General features: G+C 38.0%; 1 protein-coding gene across 1 annotated transcript in view; it reads left to right on the plus strand.

Moving 5' to 3' along the window:
* Positions 1 to 18,547, plus strand: part of fstl4 (follistatin-like 4) — a 216,503-nt gene that overhangs the window by 164,224 nt on the left and 33,732 nt on the right. Inside the window, exon 6 of the mRNA XM_042499286.1 lies at positions 18,244 to 18,410. Coding sequence (XP_042355220.1) covers positions 18,244 to 18,410 — 167 coding nt within the window. The remainder of the gene's footprint in view (positions 1 to 18,243; positions 18,411 to 18,547) is intronic.

Raw genomic sequence — 18,547 nt, forward strand, 5'->3', positions numbered from 1 at the left:
TGTTTGGGGAGACAAAACTTAACCTATGCAGAAGATATGACTGGGCCCTCACAGACCCCTTTTGTGATCAGCTGTTGTAGCCTCTGACTGAAGATGCTGCAGTTTGCCTTTTTTTTCTTTTTTTTTAATTATCTGATAAAGGTCGATGGCAGAAAGTTAGCAGCTTCTTTGGTCTTCTTAGGCCAGGAGCTAAGTGCAGAATATCAGCATTTTTGACCACAATTTGGTGTCATGTCTTCTCAAATACCTCATTGTTTATATCTCATCATAAGACCCTTTTACACTCCCTGTTCAAGGCAGGAATATTGTTCCGTTATGCTGCCTTGCCATATAACAGGTACAACTGCAGAAAGGAAGACTGAGTCTGCAAAGGAAGTAGCAACATTGTAGAATTGAAGTGTACAGCAGCTGTAGATGTCCATAAATTGGGAAAACATTAAGATGTGGGAGCTCTGTACCCTCCAGCTGCCATATCACAGGGACGGTAAATGATTGTTATTGTTTAGCGCTGCTGACAAGTATTTTAAATATCATTCTAGGCAGGCTGATGTTTTTGTGTCAAATTTTACGCCTCATTGTACCGGCATGCTGTCTACGATCACATGATGTAGCAGCGTGTTTGGTTCTGTTTAAAATGCAAAGGCGGCATGAAGAAGGGACTTTGTAGCGGCCATATAGAGTGACCTCTCCTTAAAAAGACCATAGACTGTGATCACATAAATGTCTGAATTAGCCATGGCTGAGGTTCTTTTATTTCACCATTAGGCAGCATGCAGAGCTGTTTAACAGGAAATGTGCCTTTGGTCAAATTTCTTGCACACGCATTGCTAGTGTGACAGCCAGTGTTACAAACATTGGCATATGCTATCTTCTTTTAACACACTGGTCACTTGTTACTTGAGGTCAGATCCAAATGGAAAGGGTCCAGTTGGGGATCAAATCCCCGTCCTTCTCACTTTGAGCCACCATGGTACCCTCCAGCCCCCATGCTGCCCACATACTGTATAGTTTAATCATTAAGTGTGCAGGAATTTAGCCTGAAACGCTCAGAATTATTTGCAAAACTCCCGTCATGCTTGGAGGGTCCATTATAATTTAGTAGTGTGGTATATGCAATGAGTAGACAAACTTTATTCTCCCATAATTCATCGCACTAGCGGGAGAAAGAGAGACAGGGAGAGAGTACTCCAGGGGAAAATATGGAGCAATTAATCAACTTCATCAACTCGTCAGCAGCTTTTTAAAAACCCTGTTAGTGTTTATACTGGTGTGGTGTTATACTGCCTGTTTAGTTCACTTTTCTGCTAATTAATCAGCCAACATTTTACTAAGATGTAAAAGAAGAAATTGTATACTGGTCTTTTGATAATTTGACAGTGTGGACAGACTAAGAGAAAACAACAAAATAATTATTATGTTTAAAAAACAGGTTGTGTCAATAGATGTTTGTAGTGTTATGAAATCACAGTGTGTCAGAAACAAAAACGTAACCAACAGATGTAATGTGGGCCAGCATTTATAAGCAAGAGCACAGTGGCATTAGTGTTTTACATCATAAATACTTATGTACTGCATGTATTCAGAGGTTTTAACGTGCCGGTTGCAATTATTTAAACAAAAATGTGTTTCCAATTGTCCCATATAACTTCTGTGAAGTAAAGTAAGCCTGAGTTGCTGGAACTCAGAAATTTGTTAGAATAATCTTAATGGTAAATGGGATAAATCAACCAACACTCAACTCTATTAATCTGCAAATGTCCATTTATAATTCCACAAAGTCAAGGCCTTGTCATTAGATGACAGACTCCCCAAATCTGAGCCAAGTTGATGATTTTGTCCATTACTATTTGAGAGACACACTCTGAAGGGCATTTTTTCAAAGAAAAATTAGCTCTCATGTGTAGATTTGTTTTCAGAGGCTCTTTATTTTGTGCTATTCAACAGCCCAGTGTCTGCTTCATCCTCAAATTATTTCTCATATATTAACACTGTAAGTTAAACTTCTAATGGCTGTTGTTAAAAGAGCATATCACTTTTAAATGCAATACTCAGCCTATTAAAACAATTGAACAATGTGTGCTATGCCTCAAGAGAAGATTGCCAACTCTTGAGAAAATATTGACATCACTTGGCTTAGTTGACGTTGCTATTGTTTCAAAGTTACATATATATATATCATTGTATTGGTCTGCCCTACTAAGTTGTCGAGGTAATTATATCACACACACTTAGTTTAGAGGTGCAAAGCTGGCCACAGGCACCATGGTGGTGTTTAGGAAGCTATTTTTATTCAAATCTAGTGAGTTACCTAACTTTGGAATGATGCTCTTAAGCAAGTCATCTAACCCATCCACCCTATCCAGTGTATCTGCTCAGTAGCTTACAGCAGAAAATGCTGGTTTTACTTGACAGTTCCCAGGTGTGCAGAACTATATGCTGTAAATGTGATTTTAGCATTGTTGAGAAACAACACAGGTGCATGTACAGGTGTTATTTTTGTTGAATACAGCTGAACCTTTGCCATTTCTCACCAAGCTATGCTTGCTGTGAAAACATACCAGTAAACCATTACTCAACTACATATTATACTGACAAACGTAGCCATAAAAATTACTTTTAAAATTAACTTAGAACTTCCCTAGCAGTTTATCTAATGACGTTATTCTTTATATACAGAAATGTAACTTTTTTCACTCATGTCACATTGCAACATATGAACAGGATTTTTGTATGTTGTGAAACTGACAGACATATTATGCATTAACATACAAACACTAAATGCAAACGCAAAACACATTTGTTAACGACTTGTCTTCCTTTTTTTTGTCCTTTAAATTTTATTTTTATCTTAAAGGTCGGGTTGCACCCTTATGGTGGATGGTAAATTCTGTACACTAGATGTGACTCAGTTGTGTTTTTCAGTCATGCATGTCAAGCATGATGGAGCAGATTTGCTTCAGTTTTGATAAATCCACCTGTCAATAGCAGCCTTGCACAGGTGCAACCCAAAACATAATTTTACAATGTTTTGGTAATTTTCTTGTGTCACACAGTACAGTATCTATATTGATGTTGCATTGAGATGTCACTGTTCTAGTGTTACTATGTGTTTCCATGCTTCTATTGCATACTGAGACTTGAGAATGTCCTACAGTATACACTGCTCTGAAGCTGTGGTTTTAAGTTTTTTGAGTGGTTTTTGAGTTGTTATTAAGCTATTTAGCTACAATTTATAAGCATTAGCCCACTTACAATTGTATATCTTTTTATTGTTAGTGTATGGTGAATGTACTTCATTCAACAATGACCTTCATGCAGTGCTGAACATAGATAATACTGTGGTCTTATATAGGGGATTGATTCTTTGAACACACATGAGTTTCACACGGACAACCTAGTTTCTATACTGTATAGAAAAGCTGCTCAGTGAAGAGGATTTAGTAATGTGCGCTTGAGTGTAATAATCCAAGATAAGTGTTTTTAATTTGTCACACTATAACAGCACTCATTATATCTGACAGAATACTTAGATGTTGTACTTTGTTTGAGAGTAAACAAAAAAGAAACAATCTCTGAGTGTTTCCTTTGTCTCTGTAGATGAAGTCTCATTAGCTTCAGTTTTTTTTATCTCACATTTAGCCTTGTCAAAAGATGACCTCTCTTTCTCTCTCTGCAGAAAAAACACAAACTCTAAATTGCTCCAGAACAAATCAAATTCAAAATACAGTAACTATTGTTTTGCACTCAACACTTCACCAGTGTGAATGTAAGAGTCCATTGAACTCTTTAACCTTGGAGTGTTTTTTTCTGGAATAAAGCCCTCGTGAGAGCCACATAAAAGAAAATGATTGGTCTTTCTGTTACTTCTGTCCTGCAGCTCTAATCAGACTATTGTTGATAGATGTACACTTCTGTCCGCATCAGAACATTTGCATCGATTCTATTCTTTGCACATAAGTCATGATGCTTGCATTTAAATACGTACAATCCTGCGCGGATGCATCCACCCAGACACTCACTAAAGGTTCTCAGTACATCTCATTTTGCATTCTGTCTCTATCGAGGCAGACCCTCAGGTCAGGTCAAGCTGTGGCTCCTGCAGTGCAGAGTTCTGCTGCAGGCCACTAATCTCTTTTACCCTCCTCCTCCCCAAGGCTGAAAGGGCTTTGAGACGAGAAAGACCACTTAGCCAACCCTGTCAAAAAAAGCCTTCGCAGTTTACAGTAGGAGGCATAGCTGCAGAGAGAGCAAAGGGGAGGGTCTTTTTTTTGTATGTTTCCATACAGATAAAAGATTATCCAGATTGTCAGAGATCTCATAGTGCTATCAGATGAGAGTATCGCTTTAATGAATAGGGTCTCATCCGGCCAAATGAAGTATGGGAGATTAGTTTCAGACTGTCAGCTTGTTTCCATTAAGCCTCTCAAAGCAGGATGACTTTTTTGGCTTTTGGGTCTTAAAATGTCAGTTTTATCAAACCAAAGGGTGTGAAGATAACATTTTATCCGAGCTGTGTCTTGAACTTGATCTTTCTAAATGCTGCATATATATATCTATATATATATATATATATATATATATATATATATATATATATACTCTCCTCCTTTTATAATTTCTTTTTTAAAACTGTGTACTTTTAAATCGATCATGACACAGACATTGTGTCTGCAAGCAAATAAAAAACCTGTAGTTTTGCTCTGCTCATTATGTTTAATACTGTCTGCTTTAGAAAATACAAAGGGTACATAAAACCTACATGTAAAATAATGATATTTATTAGTAACAACATGGAACAAAAATTCCCAAATAGCTTGTAGTCAGATTGATTTGTCAGATAGTTTGAAATAAAAGTTTTTGAAAAATCATTGTTATTGTCATACATTATCACATATTTTCATGTAATTTATTCTTTAAGGGATGTCAGCCACACAATATGTTATTATATAGATTTTTTTGAACAACCATACAATACTTACTTAAATCACAGTCTGTCACAATACCAGTTTTGATTCAGTTTAACTCAGGGACCTGCAGTCCCTTTGAGCCGATATCAGAGAATGTCCTCATTGTGTGTTGGCTGCTGGCCATTGTCCGCCTGGTGCTAGGCTGCTAGCACTGTTTGAATGTTTGGCAATCAGGTGTGCTTTGATTGCCTGATATCTGACAGAACTGTCAACTTGTAACACCCCGTTACCATCTTCAGTCTGACATTGTGTCCTCTCTAAGTGATTGCCATGAGAGAGGAGGATTTGATTTTTCTTAACCAGTTACTGGAGACTAACGTATCTGCCTGAATCTAACATCATTTTAAGTCCACTCAGATGCATAGCAATGCCAACATACTTGTTTTTCCAGGGTTTTAAGAGTAGTACAGAGTGATGTAAAATAAATTGCGATGTCGGACAATGTTTAGAAGACATGTTGATGTAAAACAGCCTCTATAGCAGCGTTTATCTCGCCTACAATGCTTGCCATCATTTTAAATTATTAAATCATTAAATCATTTTAGTCTTCATTGGTTGCAGCGCACCGCTTAACAGCACCTTTAGTACCGCTCATGGTGCTAATAAGATAATCGTAAATCCCTCAAAACACTCATTGGTTGTTTCCTATTTGTTTCCTGTTTCCTATAAAAAACAAACAAAAAAAAAAAAAATTGCTGTTTTATGTCACTTGGTAAATTCGTGCAGTTAGTGCAATCCACAGTCTGCACCTCGGCAACTGAAATGATGAAATGTCGTGGGGATTTGAAAATAAAGGCCTATCTTAAAGATGATGACAAGAATCAATGTTTCATTTTGCATCCATGACATGGGATTGCCGCTCACTGAATCAATCCATTGATCCAGATAAATTAATAGTTATACCATATTAAATATCAGTATCAAGGAGAATGCTTTGGAAAAGGCTTTTTCTCAGAAAAGAGTGAAAGAAAAGCACAGATGCGTTCTCTACCATTGTAGCAAGAAAAATGTCATGAAAAACATTTTGGCTTACAAGCTTTCTTTCATCTCAGTCAATGCAATTTGATAATGCCACAGGGTCGCAGAATCTCTGACCTACAGGAGTCATAACATAAGACATATTGGCAAAGCTGTGGAGAAATGATTTGCAGTATTATATGCTTCTTAGACAATATTGGTGTAACTTTCTTTGAAGCTGTATTAGCATGCAGCAATTTACAGGCTTGGCATTAAAGGGAAAAGGTTAATGATTCTGTTTCAAATGATGGACCTGTCTATAAACATGCAAAATAACACTTAATGTATAGTAATAAGATAAAATCTTGGATCTTGGAATTTTGGATCTCTAGCACTTAGGTAAACATGTCTGTGAACCCTCTAGACAGGCAATTAATCTGTTCATTCTCCTGACAGGATACTCCTGCCCTTAGGGATTGAATGACACAGTAAAGAGTGCTCTGCCATATCATTACCCAACTGATGCCGGTTCATTATTAAGCCTCGTCCTCTGTAAATCCACTATCACCTTGCAATGAGCTCAGGTGCTTAGCAGCAACACCCACCTCAGAAATGGGCTCTGTTGTTAGCAGCCTGTTCCTGCAAAATTGGTCATTAAGTAATGCAGAGGGGGGATTTTTCCCTTTAAATTGCCTGGGAAGCCTGCAGTTCCAGGTTAATTTTAGTGAATATCTTGTGTAATACATATATTTGACAATAGCAGCATTATGTTTCGTGCTTTTTGGTAAGCATTACAGCCACTCTTGGCGTTTTCATTTTTGTTGGCTTTTTAAACCTATGATTTTTAATAGACAGGAGTGTAATTGTCCATTGAATGGCATTTTGTTGTCTGTTCTAGGAAATGCTGGATGTTTTTTTTTTCTTTTTTTAACATAGCAAGAGGTAGCAGTTTTGCCAAATTATCATGCAGTCACTTTAAAATAACTTCTGATTATTTTATTTAGTGACTGAACAGCACAAGTGGTTTTTCAAAAGGGTCTAGTTGCTGAAGTGGAGTATTCTCAACCGTATTTTTAAAATGCTTATGTAGCTGCAGAACAAGAGTGAGCGGAGCCTGATCTCCTGCCAAACTGCTGCTCCTGGCTTATTAATACAGCATGGAACATGTTATAAAATACTCCTTCCTGCACACACTCTTACTATACACTTCCTGCACTGGCTCACTCTGTCTTTGCTTTGTGATCCTAACAAGGCTTGTTCACTACCTAGTTAAGGGACCCTACTGGAGAGGAAGCATCATTGTGTCTCTGCTAGCAAGTTGAGAGAAAACGAGGCACTTTAAATAGAATGACAGGGAAGAAAGAGATGTAGATTATAACCAGAGAGAAAAGAGTGAGACTGAAAGGAAGACTGACAGGCAGCCAGAGAGTCATAGAGATAAAAAAGAGGGTGAGAGTCTCTGAAAGGGACAAAGACAGAGAGGAATAGCCATGGATGCAAAGAAAGCATCAGAGAGAAAATGATACGGTGGGTGGAAGAGAAAAGGAGGCAGAGTGAAGTTAGAGAAGAAATGAGGAGCGGCAGCAGAGGATTCCTCTGTACCTGTGGAGGAGATTAAGGGTCTGCATCCAGTATGATTAATGAGCTGGCCGCTGATTGCTCATCCCCATCTCCCTCCCATGAATAATCACCACCCCAGCACTCTCAAAGAGAGAGCCTGAGCTCTTCTGTTGGTGTGTGTGTGAGAAAAAGAGAGAGAATAAGTGCTTGTGTGTACATAATAGATAAGACTGAGTGTGTCTGAGTGACAGCAAATGAGCAGTATGTATGTGCAATATGTGGTGTGATATACAGTGTATGCATAGGATTAACTGCCCGAGAGTGCACAGTTATTGATTGACTGAGAAAATGGGTGTGCATGTACAGTATGATATACAACATGCCATTAATTCAGTGTGTCATTGGGTTTGAAACATGGATGATATATTTTCTAATAGCCGCAGCCCACCTGCAGAGAGCAGCTCTTATACTGAATGCACAGTGACACACTGAGATCATTTGTACACACTGTGGGCTCCCAGTGGGAGTCCTGTCTCCCTACATGTATTGTACAAAGCCGCCAGTGTCAATGTTTTCACAGAGAACATTATCACATGCAGTTGTGTAATGGTGCATGCATGATTCCAAGGGGGTTATACTCCTAATTTAAATTGTTTTAAAAAATAAAACTGTGTAAACTGAGCATCTTAAGATGTAATTAGTCGCCGCGTGAGATTTTGTTTACCTTTTACATTTAGGAAGCTGTCCTTTTAATATCATTGATTACATAAGACCAGAGTGGCAGTGTTGCAAATCAGTGAGCAGGACTGCAACATCGTATTTTGGATTTGGACATTTTAATCGAGAATTGTCCAAAAATGTACTACTCTATATATTAACATTCTGTATATTGAAGTAGCAAAGTAAAATCAGGTTACAGTGGAGGAGGGAAATGCTGCTTTGCTCTGATGGCTGGACCATCAAGTTCTCTTTGGTGAGGCAGGTGAAAGTACAAAAAACAGAATTTCCAAAGTTTCAAATTGATTCACACAACCATGAAAAAAAACCCAAGACTTTCAGTCTACAGATTAAATATATCAGCTTATTTCACATTAAAATTGAGTGTCTTGGGATTTTTTTCCCATGGTTTTCTGTATTAATTTGAGACTTCTTGGATTAAGTTTTCTTGTGATATAAAATCATGTTGCATATATTAATGCAGTATAGGGGGCTGTAGCTCAGGAGGTAAAGCTGGTCTACCATTCATGGCAGGCTTGGCTCTACATGTCTAAGTATCTTAGAGCAAGACAGTGAGACCCAAGTTGCTCCCTATCCCTATATCCACCATCACTGGAGTGAGTGCGTGTGAAAGGGTGAATGAAAAGCAAATTGTTAAGCGCTTTGTCTGTTAAAAGCACCATATAACTGAAGTCCATTCACCATAAAAAATGTTCACATTACCTACTGCCTCAGTCTTTTCTGCACAAAAGACATGTAGGCTACCACAATACTTTCATGAAAGAATACATTTTACAGAACCTTATAGTCTCATTGGACATGGTGGAAAAGTTTTTTTATGAAGCTACACATTAGATAACAAATGTGTTTTAGAACTTGACTTTAGAAGTATGGTATGAGGTAGTAGATTTACTCTATGTATACATTTATATACCTTGATTTTTCTGTATATTCTGCACATGTCAGTGATACATGTGTGCACATGTATGAGCACATCTTAATGCACAAACCCAGCCTTCATCTTCATGTGACCATGCATCATTTTATACTCGAACATCATTTTATACTAGAACACAAGGAAAGATGATTACAGGTGCCGGCATCTGTCCCTGTGTTTGGAAGTGCACTCGGTGGTGAGAGGAACCTGTGTTTAACTACAGTCTGATACACAGTACTGTTGTGCTGCATTGTCTGGTGGTCTTAGATTGCCTGTTGTCATGACTTTTTGGTGGTTGCATAGCAACAATGAGAAAATCCATTTTCTTGCCTGTTAAACGTGCCTTCAGTTGAGGGCTAACCCGAGTGGAAGCATGACACCAGCGTGAGGTTACTCTGAATCCTACAAGTCTCCATTGATAGTATGGCAGCTTTACAGGAACATGTAGGAAGTGCAAAGGCGGCAAATCAAGCTAACTTACTGTAGCAGTCATCACGCTATGTTTTTATATTGTGGGGTGTATTTGTGTGGCTCTTTCTGTTTCTACTACATATTTGGATATGTGCTTCCTCTCAGTTATAGCATCAGTTGGGCTCAAAAACCCATCTAGCATTCTGATGAATCTACACACTAATCCAGGGAAGAAGGTAGAAGTAAACAAAAAGTAATTGCTGCCGTGGCATTTCACTTGAAAGCCTGTGCACGTTCTGCTTTTACACACACACAACACAAGCTTTCACTGCTTGACAATATGTCCAGGCGTTCCTGTAGAACCTGTTGCATCTTCATCTGCAGTCACTGAAATGCTGTTGAAACACTGTAGAAATAAGCTATAAATATACCACATATCGAAAATAACTTTTCAACAATGGACATATATCTTATTTCATCTGCAAATCACCAAAATGCTTCCAGAGTGCTGATACCAGCTGCTCCAATAAGTGCCAAATTTCAGCTTCTGAAACACAAGCAAGGGGAATTCAAAAAGTACTGTGCGGTTATTCGTTGCACCACACTCTCAAAGCACAGAGGGTACTGTTGTCACTAACATGTTGTTGTCACTGAAGAAAAGCCTGGTGCAGTAAAAGTGAAACTTGACAGTTCATTGTGCTAGGCCTATAAGTTTGCATCTCTTTCTCACTTTCTCTCAATCTGTCTCTTTCTGTCCAGATACAAGAAGCAACACATAAACACCCACAAAAATGTCATATCCACCTCCCTCTGCAGGGACAGTGATTCTCAGCATTCATTGATTCTGTATAAAAGGCATGGAACTGTTGAAATGTGTTTATATTAGTCTAGACTGGATTGTTTGGTGAGGAAAAGATTGAAACACAAGAAACACAATTATTTTGTTCCAGAAAAACGTGCCCACTAAACCAACAGAAAGTTATTTACCTCAAGGAATCTATGTTTTTTATATTATATTTTCCTATCCATTCTGTTTTGTGAAATGTTAAGGCAATTGCAGTCTGAGTTTGTTAGTCATAAGGGAGAAAGCAGAATATTCTAGTGTGCTTGTTTGGATCATAATGTTTTTATGTTTCATTTCATTTTGCACACGACAAATACTATGTATCATAAATAATCTTACAGTGTGCAAAGTCCTTTTAGAAGGAGATTCAATTAAGAGTGAATTGATATTCTGTTTTCTTATTACCATTCTGGTGGGAGCAGCGGCTATTTAATTTTAAGACATTTTTATTCAATTTACATAATTTATGCAACTTTAAAGTGGAAAGAGCTACTTTGCTGTTGCATGGATTTTGTAATTTGTAGGTGGAGACATTTAGGTGTCATCTGAATGTTTGAAGGAAGGCAGGAAGGACAAGAAAGAAAGAAAGAAAGAAAGGCATCCAAAAGAATAAAAAAAAATCCAAAAGAATGAAAAAAAAAATTAAAATCCAAGGAAAGAAAGAAAGAAAGAAAGAACAACATCTGAAACAGACAAATCACAAAAAAATAAATACATGTGCATTGTAGCATATTCAGGCACCTAGGACAGATCACCTGTAGAGGTATGAGTTCATAGTATCAGGTAAGGTTGTTTCAACATAATTTTACATTTAAATGTGAAGTTAGTGCGTGCTTGTCACTTAAATGCTGTTAAAACAATGTTTACGCGAAACCTTTAGGCATCTTTAACACTTAATCTTTTCACCCAAATTTAGCCCTGAATAAACTAGGTGCTTGATTGTTTGACCCTCAACAAATCTGACCCTTACTGGGTGCCTGTAAGCTGGTTTTCTTGCTTCCTGATGACACTCACATGAGTCTTCACATTCCACTCCTTCACCTTTAACCCTCTTTCCATCTGTCTTTCTTTATCTCCTCCTCGCTCTCTGCCCCTTACTACCTCTTTCTTTTCCTCTTCTTAGTCTACAGTCAGGATGTTATCTGACCTACCCTTTAAAAAAGTCATGGCGTTCTGCTCCTCTGCTTTGTGGCTTGATGTCTTACTCCAGCTCATGGGGGGGGCTGGTCTCATAAAAGTGGAAAGGGACAACTCTCTCAGCTGCGGTGTTGAGCTCGCCACATTAGTTATTCCCTGGGAGATCCTCTACGTGCTCTGCATCAAATTTGTCTCTCTTCCTGTCTCACATGGGCACACATTTTTATTCCTTCACTTATGCCCCTGTGTTTTCTCCATCCATCTTTCGGCATGTCTCTCTTGTATTTTCTTTTTCTCTTATATTTGGGCTTCCTTTTTCCATTGCTCTGATGTTTGGGGCCTCCTTTTTCCTTGCTCTTGTTTGTTTACCCTATTTTCCCATCTTTAAAGGTCCTGTCCTTGTCTTTGTCTTTACATCTTTCTCCCAATATTTGGCCTTGCTTCTTCCCCTTTCTCTTTCTCCCTTTCTCCTCCTCTCTTAACTCACACTCTACTGCAGAGCCGTATACAGAAACCTTCCTGTTGGCCCTGTCAGCTGGTCCTTAGCTCAGTTAGCAGGACTGATCGATCAGTGGGGCTCCTGAATTCCCCTGAAAGTCAATTACTTACTTATACATTGGAGCTATTTTGGGAAAGGGGGGGGGGGGGACTGTAGGAATTATTAACTAGTTAATGTCAAGACAACCTTCCCCAGACAGCCAGGGCAGAGCAGGCGCTGCCTGTGGATATGCAGTTTGTCTGGGTCATCAGAGAACATCTGAGAATGTTTAAATAGATGTAAAGAGTTGCTCTTAAAGTGGAGGTATCTCTTAAATCTTTGTGGTTAAGTTAAACATGGGTATTGCTACTTTTTAAGAATTGCCCAAATGTATTCTTAGTCTTCTTTTATTATTCAGTGTTCAAATATATTATGATTTATATCATAACCTTGCAAATTTTATTCAGTATTTCATCTAGGGAAAGTTCTTCTTTGGCTTGTTTTTGTTAAAATAAGATTCAACACTGATGCAATTGAAAAGATAGGCTTATTCATTCTTCTTCTCAAGGTTATGGTCACATTTCTGTATTCTGTAAAAGAAAATTCTCCTCCACAGAGCGAAATTATTATAATTATTTGATAAAAGACAGACCTTTCATATTAAAATCTAACTTTATGGCACTATTTGAAATAAACAAACAAAAAAAAACAACTATTAAGGTATTTTTTCAAAAATATCCCAAAACATAAATCTATAAAAAAAAATAGTTTTTTAAAAAGTTACAAGTATGAAAGTGCACAGCTGATATGCCTAAAACCTAAATAATTATCTGATTACATCTGTGCCTCAGAGGTAGAGCGGGTCATCTGCTACGGACGGAAAGATCGGCGGTTTTATCCCCAGCTTTTCTAGTCAACATGTTTAAGTATCCTTGGGAAACATACTGAACCCCAAACTGCTCATGATGGTTGTCTCATCTGTGTGCATGCGTGCGTGCGTGCGTGCGTGCGTGCGTGCGTGTGTGAATGTGACATGTGATGTAAAAGCACTTTGAGTGGCCAGAAGACTATACAAGGCTTTACAAGTGAAGTCCATTTACCATAAATACATGTCCATAATGATGATAAACTGGCTTTGAGTGCATTGAAGTGCATTTTAGGTATTTTTGAACCTGGACCCTTTCCCCATGCTTTTGTCTCTAGGTGACAAAAAGAGACAACTTTTTAAACTAGTGCAGTATTGAGTGAGACTGCTTCAGATGCAGTGGTGAAACAGGCTACAATGTAATCCCTGCAGATGATTGTGCACCATCAATGTCCTTCCATAAAAGGTTTTTTTTTTTTTTTTCTTTAATCCTCCCTGGTCCAGTCTGTTTATTAGTGTTAGTATTAGTGAGTCTTGTTCAAGGAAAAGTTGTGCATTGATATGTCAAAGACTTTTCCAGGTTTAAATTCTGCTAAATATTTACCCATGGCACTAGCCTGGGTTTCTGTACTTCAACACAACAAACTCTTCCTGGCACTCCCTCTTTTGTTTTTCCTACAATAAGTCACTCCTTGTGAGATTTCATCTGACTTCTTCTTGAGTGAGACTTGGTCACAATAATAAGCACACCAAAGGAAGGTAAGGGAAAATAATGAATGGCTCTTTAGGGTCTTTTCTGGAATGTTGTCAGACACTTAAACAATCTGAGCTTGTCAGTGACAGAAAGAAGCACTTTTAATGGACATAAATTGACAGTGCATAATTGCCCATTTGGGATTACACTGCAGCCTGTTTAGCAACTGGGACTGGAGCAGTCTTGCTAAATAATGGACCAATTTAAAAAATTGTTTCCATTAGTCACTTAGACAAAAAAAAACTTGGCAAAATAGGCTCTAAGTTGAAAAATACAAAAGTTTTGCTTTTACATTTAAAATGTCTCTTAATGACATCGACCTAGAAAAGTGTTAAAACTAGCAATCAACACGTATTCTATAATATTACAGACCTATTTTTCACTTCATTCTTTTCTTGGTCTCATAACCTTAGTGGGTTGAGTTTAGATAATATCAGGACTAATTTCATGGTGTCAGGATTCATTTTACTAGTGGTGCATCTTTCAAAAAGGTAGATGGTTTTTTTGGGTTTTTTTTTTTTTAGTAAGGCCAGACATGAAAAGTGAAGACTGATACACAAGCTTAGAGTTTAAAGTCAGACTGACCTCACACAGTACAAAGTGTTGGCAGACTTTTGCTGAAAATATTTAAACACAGCTGCCCATTTTGAATTGATGGAACAATTTCCTGTTTGACTTGGTATGTAGACAGGAGTGTTACAGCCCCACACTGGGGGCTGTGAGCTGAAGGTTATCTTTTCACCACAGTCATTGCAGTAAAATGAAGGTATTCATTCCCAAAGCAGATAAACACAGTGCTATCTGAAACTCATCTGTCAATATTTCGACACCATACTTGAGTCAACCCTCAAAAACATAATTATTGTCTACACAAAAGTCTCAAGATGACTCATAATGTTTATAGAAAACTTTTTTTTCATTTTCAGTCGCAGTTATTTGACTCTGGAATTCAAATAAAAAAATCTCTGGTTGCATTTTTTGCATCTATCACTCAAGATTAACATCCTAATTTATATGCTAAAGCTGTTGAAAGCACCACCATCCTTCACAGTAGCAAATGTTTTATATGCGGTAGTCTATCAATCACAGTTTGGACCTCTGCTCTAACTGAACTTTGAAGAAAAACCCCTCATCAGCAAACTTTTAAAGCCATATACTTTTTTACGTCAAAAGAATGGATATTAAGTCGTACTAGATGTCCATCTAAACAGTAAACTGCTGCAGAAAGACACAGCAAACCACACGTCTTTCTTCCATGCACTGTGTTCAATTTATAGTAAAATGTGGTCTAGTTGAAATGCACAGTACCACCCTGGAACCACCCCTCCAAGCCATGTCAGATCAATGTGCTTCATCCCTCATCTGTCCACATGGCACTCAAAGCCTGTTCTGCCACCCAAATTACTGCTCTGCTGAATTATAAGTTTGTTGGACCTGGCAGTGTACTGTACCCAAGGCATTCTAAAATATCACTGACAGGCCCAGCTGTCAACTGGGATATATCTATCACCTGGAGAGCTATGTGAAACAGACAGCTAATATCCAGGGGTCTTTTACAACAGTGTTTGTCAAAGTCTGGATCCGGACAGGAAGTTCCACACAAACATTTCAAAGTCTGTTAGCCATCTACTTGAAGTATATTTTCACAATGAAGTATTGTTCTGTAAGGATGTTGAGGTAAAATCTTGTGGTGATACTGGCCTCATCACTGTTGTTCAGTCATTAACTGCAGGTCTTGGAAGTGTTTGCTTTGGGGTTTTTTTGTTCATATAGATTTGTTCACCATTGTACAAACGGTTATGATAGATTTGATAGGGTTATGGAAAAGGAAGCACAAGTCAGGATATTTAAAAGTTTCTCAGCACAAACATGCTGGTGGTAGACTGACCCTATGAACTTTGCAGTAGCAATGGCCTGCCAGTGCCTAGTTTGGTAGTTTTGCTTAATGTGATGTCGTTTCTTGGAGTATCTTTAAATGCTTGGTATCTGCACAGCCTGAGCTAAAAGGTAATGTAAGTCAATAAACCACAGTAATTGAAGAAAGTACTACAAAATAAAAACACAAAACATTGACCCTATAGATGTTTTTAATGTACAAACATAAACAAAGCATTTCTTAACACTCCATTAGTCACACCAAGGTCTTTGAACTATGTTCATTATTTAGTTTTTGAGATATGCTTAATTAGTGCAAAGGAGTTGTGATAGATTCATCATTCATTCCTCTAATGTGTCTGTGCATGTTTTTATACCACACGTCACCTAGTGCTATGATGTCATAATAAGCATAAAACATGATGACACAGAAGGCTTAACTTCTTGCTGCAAAAAGAATGAATGCTTTTGCTATTATGGTTCTTATTTTAAAGCTATTTAAACAGCATTATGCAACAAAAATCACCTGTGGCTATCTGCAAACATTCATTTTTAAGGGTTCATATGAAACTATATCAACATAGTTGGTGTTGTTTATTCTAAAATAACCTTGCAACTTCATTTGTGATCCTAAAGCAGCTCCATGTTGGACAGATGCCCTGCTTGGCACTGCTTTGCTAATTATGGGAGCTGAAAGAAGTAAACAACCCCCGCTGTGGACGGACAGTTTTTAATCCAGACAGTAACAAGATGATTGGTTAACATAGTTTGTGGTGAAATGAGATGGGTTTAAGTGAAATGCAGAAACACACAAATCAGATGATTGAGTTAAAAGCTAAGGGAATGTGGTGTGTGCATCATTACACTCCATTTCTTCATGACATCTGAAACCACATCAATTAACCATTACACCATTATAACCATTTTAACCATTTAACAACAAGCTTGTTTTATTTGGAATAAAATTACTAGATTTTTAGGGAAAAGCCATAATTGTGGGTACATTTATCAGAAAATTGTAATTATTATTTTAATAATTATTGTAATCATGCTTGAGAAGATAGTGGCATATTATTGATTTAACATTAATAGACATGATTTTTATGATATTGTATGTTCAAGTGTTCGGTGTATTCACTTTTCTCAGAGAATTTTTCACAAACTTACTCAAGTTAAATAGTCTGAATTGTTCATGTTGTTTGATCTTGTGTTTTGTCCACTCCATTCTCATTGCAAACTCTTGCAAAATTACTGCTGTTTTGACAGTGCTTTGGGTGTGGAATCGCAATACCAAAAGAGGGAGGTGTGGTGGATGTGTCCAACAATCCCTGGACTTTTATGTGGGAGTCCAGTGTTCACTTCCTGTCTGAATATAATGTTTTTGTTTTGTTTTTATTCTCTACACTTTACTGTGTTCCTCCTTCCCCTTATCCTAACCATTCGTGCCCAGCATGTGTGTTTGTTGACGTTCTGGCGTTGGTTGCCATGTGCGTGTGTTTTCTAAAGTAACCAGGTGCCACGTCATACCCCCAAGTGCATTTGATATCACGATAGTGCCATCACACAACGTCCGCTGCAAAGGGACAACATGTGAAAAGTTTGAATGAGAACATATTGGTTTTGTCCTCTATTAGCGTTTAAATCAGTGTTTGTTTAATCTATGGATGTTCATTTGCCAAGCATAATGACAGATTTAAATGTCCCAGCTTTTCAATCTTTGTTGTTGTTGTTGTTGTTGTTGCTCTAATTAGATCCTTAATGATGTTATCTTTTCTTTAAGTCTTTTGGTACTGAAAAGTCATGCAGCAAGGGCAGTTAATAGCATCAGTCCAGTAAATGCCTTGTGTGAGGTTTGCTCTGTGTTACGCTCAGATGGCTCCATTTAGATTTCTATCAGGCGTCCGTGTCTCTTTTATTTATTGAGCCAAGTATATCCTGCCCCCAGCCAATATTGACCCAGGGTCAAACACTGACATATCTCATGTCATTGAGGGCGTGCTTGAACTCCACATTCGCACAATATCTAATCAGCATCTCGCATGGGTACAATTATCAGTTGTTTACAAAATTAAGATGAAAAAGTACTTTATTTTTAGGCATATTTTGTTTTTTGAAAGATGGAGACAAGACTCATAGTGAGTATTTATGGCCCTCTCCTGTAAATATTGCAGAGCCCACTTTGCTGCAAAGACACTGTTTTATGTCAAGTAAAAACAATGTAAGTTTTAACTGACAATAAGAAAAATGTTCAGTAGTGGACAAAGTTTTCAGACTATAACTGTGACTGTAAGTTTCATGCTTGGCCACACAGCTTGGCGACAGTCAATCTTTATGGCACCAAGGGGAACCAGTAAAGAATTATTCTTAATTTGCCGTAAAGGTGAATTGAATTGGATGGCTATTTCAATGAACATAAATTTCCGTTAATGAGAAGAATGATATTTGGCTAGCAGTGTGTCCTCTGACACGTGGTCTTTTTTCATACTGGATATCCTTCACTCCCGGACAGCTGTTTATCCTCCGTGGTCCACTAGTAATGAGATGGATGCTTGCAGCTTGGCTACAGTTCCACTACATCAGCACACTCGTTCTGATTTGTGATTTTCTCTGCTTCCCTTTTTTTCCTCCATCTCCTCATTTTTCCTAATCTTTTTCTCTTACTATCTTCTCTTATTTGCCTCGCTGTCACCTGTACTCTCTCCAACACTAATCACTTTCCTTTATATGCTCATTCTTGACAGAGGTTGTCCAGCTGAGCCTGGCCGAGGACCAGCGGATCAGTGTGTCCACGGTTACAGTGGGCCTCAGTGCTGTTCTTACCTGTGCCATCCAGGGGACGCTGCGCCCGCCAATCATCTGGAAGAGAAACGGCATTATACTGAACTTCTTGGATCTGGAGGATATCAACGTGAGTGCATGTTGTTGTTTTCTTTGTCATGGTTGACAGCGTAGTTTGTCCCTATTGGTAATTTTGGTGGTATAGGAGATTACAACAATGTCTAAAAACCTAAAGTGCATAAAACAATCATCCAGCTTGCTTTTCTA

Source organism: Plectropomus leopardus, chromosome 13 (genome assembly GCF_008729295.1).
Source record: "Plectropomus leopardus isolate mb chromosome 13, YSFRI_Pleo_2.0, whole genome shotgun sequence".
NCBI classification, from domain to species: Eukaryota; Metazoa; Chordata; class Actinopteri; order Perciformes; family Serranidae; genus Plectropomus; species Plectropomus leopardus.